General features: G+C 48.5%; 1 protein-coding gene across 1 annotated transcript; it reads left to right on the top strand.

Moving 5' to 3' along the window:
• Positions 1–288: 288 nt before the first annotated feature.
• GNI_090630 (protein kinase) lies at positions 289–2398 on the top strand (the record flags this gene model as incomplete). The annotated part of the gene is made up of 5 exons (XM_011132530.1): positions 289–361; positions 434–582; positions 677–999; positions 1149–2164; positions 2304–2398. The coding sequence occupies 5 exons, from the start codon at positions 289–291 to the stop codon at positions 2396–2398; spliced, it is 1656 nt and encodes a 551-aa protein (XP_011130832.1).
• Between the last annotated feature and the right edge of the window lie 423 nt (positions 2399–2821).

Below are 2821 nucleotides of genomic sequence, written 5' to 3'. Positions count from 1 at the left end.
TTTCAATTAGCCTGGGGTCGGGATAAGTCGGGCATGGTTGTGATTGGTTCTGGGATGTGGTTAACCACGAAACGATCATGACCTTAGTTTTGTCCGTGCCTGGTTCCTCTTAGACCGCCAAAGTGAGGCCGGTACCAAACACGATGGAGATCTATTCGTGCCGCTCCGGGACGGACGGTCTTTGGGGCAACAGGCAGTGCCTTCGGTCGGCGGGAGTGGCTTGCGAATACTCTGACCCCGGGCGACTCATTTTTTTTGTCGATATAAGTACACTGTCGAAATGGAAGGATGAGTACGTACTCTGTTGCATCATATAAGATGGCTTACACTATCGGCGTGGGAACTTTCGGAAGAGTAAAACGTAAGCAGTACGTTCCATTAGCCGGCAATGGCGTTGGCAGAATCGTGTTAGACAATCGATCTATATGTGTAGTGGCAACCCATGAGGTTACGGGCCAGAAGGTGGCGATTAAGATCATCAACAGAGCAAAAATGCAATCTCTGGACATGAGTGGCAAATTACTACGGGAGATTTCTATCCTACAGAAACTCGGTTCGCACCCTCATATAATACGTCTCTATGTAAGGTCCTTCAACTACGTACTCCATGCAGGAGTACGTACCCCTTGCTCATCACCAAATCCGCTTCGCCCCCCAAACACGTTTCACTGTTTAGGAACTAATAGATACACCCACGGATATTTTTGTTGTTATGGAGTTTGTTCCTGGTGGAGAATTATTCGACTACATCGTTCAGAGGGCAAGGCTAGGGGAGGTTGAAGCTCGGAAATTTTTCCATCAGATCATTTCTGGTGTTGAGTATTGCCATGAACAGATGGTTTGTCATAGAGATCTGAAACCGGAGAATGTTCTGCTGGTTAATGACAGTGTTGTGAAAATAGGTGATTTCGGACTATCCAATATTATGGCAGATGGGGATTTCTTGAAAACTTCATGTGGGTCTCCTAACTATGCTGCCCCCGAAGTGGTATCTGGCAAGTAAGCCGCTTCGCTCTCCTTTGCATGCCAGCGCACACTCCAGCGTTCTGTGTAGTTGCGCTCCCGGTTTCATAAGCAGCGCACACGTGTGTGCACACGTGTGTGCACACGCGTTTGCGCCCTTTGATTTACTTGCTCTTTCTTGTTAGAGCGTATATGGGCCCGGAGGTAGACGTATGGTCCTGTGGGGTGATTCTGTATGCACTGGTATGTGGTACGTTGCCGTTTGATGACGAGCACGTGCCGAATTTGTTTAAGAAGATTAAGACTGGGAATTTTGCGCTGCCGGGGCATTTGTCTCCGTTGGTCAGGGGCTTAATTGTGCGGTTATTGTTGGTGGATCCGGCCGAGCGGATCACGCTCCGGGAGGTTAAGCGTCATCCATGGATGACCGGTTCAATCGATCGTGGGACTGGTGATTCGTTGCATCAACTGGCTACACTGCCAACCGCGACGACGGCGCAAATTGACTATAGTATCGTCAAGAAGTTGAAGGAGCTGGGGTATGAAACGGATGTTACAGAGATTGCGAAACATCAAAAGCTGAATACCGCAGTTCAGCTACCCAAAGCGGTCGTCGCCTACCGATTGCTTTCTGACCGACAGAAGACTCTGGTAAAAAAAGAGAGCCGAAAAACTATCCCCCCCCATACATCAGGAGAAAATCGAGATGGTAATCGAGATGGTAATCGGGGAGATGGTAATCGAGGGGGAGATAATAGTCGAGGAGGAGATAATAATCGAGGAGGAGACGACAAGAGGAAGGATCAGAAAGTCATCGACTCCGCGATTGACTCAGCCGGCGAGTCTATTTTCTCTTTTTGCAAGGAGTTGCGGTACCAAGTTTCCACCGCAGCGGCCTTCCATTATGATATCTTCCCAGGCGGCCATCAACTATTGGGAGAGCCAATTCACGACCCAATCGCGGCTCAATGGAAGCTGGGATTTGAAACTACGCTGGAGTCTATAACACTAATGACGGCCGTGTATCATCTGCTGAAGTCGTTGGATCATGAATGGACAAGTATCCACCCGTTCAAAATTATAACGAGACCGAGGAAAAGGAAAAAGGAAGAAAACGCCCTATTACTTATCATCCAAGTTTTCAAGACCAATCATAACACCAATCAGCTCTGTTTGCAAAATTATAGGGGACCAGCGCAGTGTAGGACACACGTCGGCACTAAAGTTAATTAAGGATGCCTGCCAGTGGTTTGTTAGGGGTTTGTTAGGGGTTTGTTAGGGGCTGTCCTGCTTGGTTGTCAGACATCTCCGGGGGTTGTGGTTGATTTGTGACCTTTCAGGTGGAGCAGAACATGGTCTATATATGCTTTACGGCTTGTATAAAATGGCTCATCAAGTTGCCGCCAGAATTCACCAGCCAAAGGAGGAAGGGTAGAGAAGAAGACCAGCCACAGAAGAGAACACCAGCCACAGAAGAGAACACCAACGACAGAAGAGAACACCAGCGACAGAAGAGAACACCAGCGACAGAAGACAACACCAGCGACAGAAGACAGGCAGAGAAAAGGTATAACGAAGGCCGACAGTCTTTTACAAAACTGACATAGGAAGAATTCAACGAAAATCCACCCTCCCTATTTTTGCCATCAACTTTGCCATTGAATCCTGCCCACGAATTATACACCGAGAACCTCCTGCAGGGGATTCACGTGGCCCGCCATGGCCCGCCATGCTGTTGATGAGGAGATGCTCATCAGTGAGGTTTTGTCAGCGCTCAGTAAGCCGTGTTAACAAGGAAGAATCATCCACCCCACGAGGAGCATGGTCAGCCGTTAACAAGAGCCACCTTCATCTTCAC

This window comes from Gregarina niphandrodes (genome assembly GCF_000223845.1).
Source record: "Gregarina niphandrodes unplaced genomic scaffold scaffold00018, whole genome shotgun sequence".
Taxonomy (NCBI): Eukaryota; Apicomplexa; class Conoidasida; order Eugregarinorida; family Gregarinidae; genus Gregarina; species Gregarina niphandrodes.
Note: the sequence above shows the minus strand (reverse complement) of the source record. Positions and strands in the feature narration are given on the sequence as shown.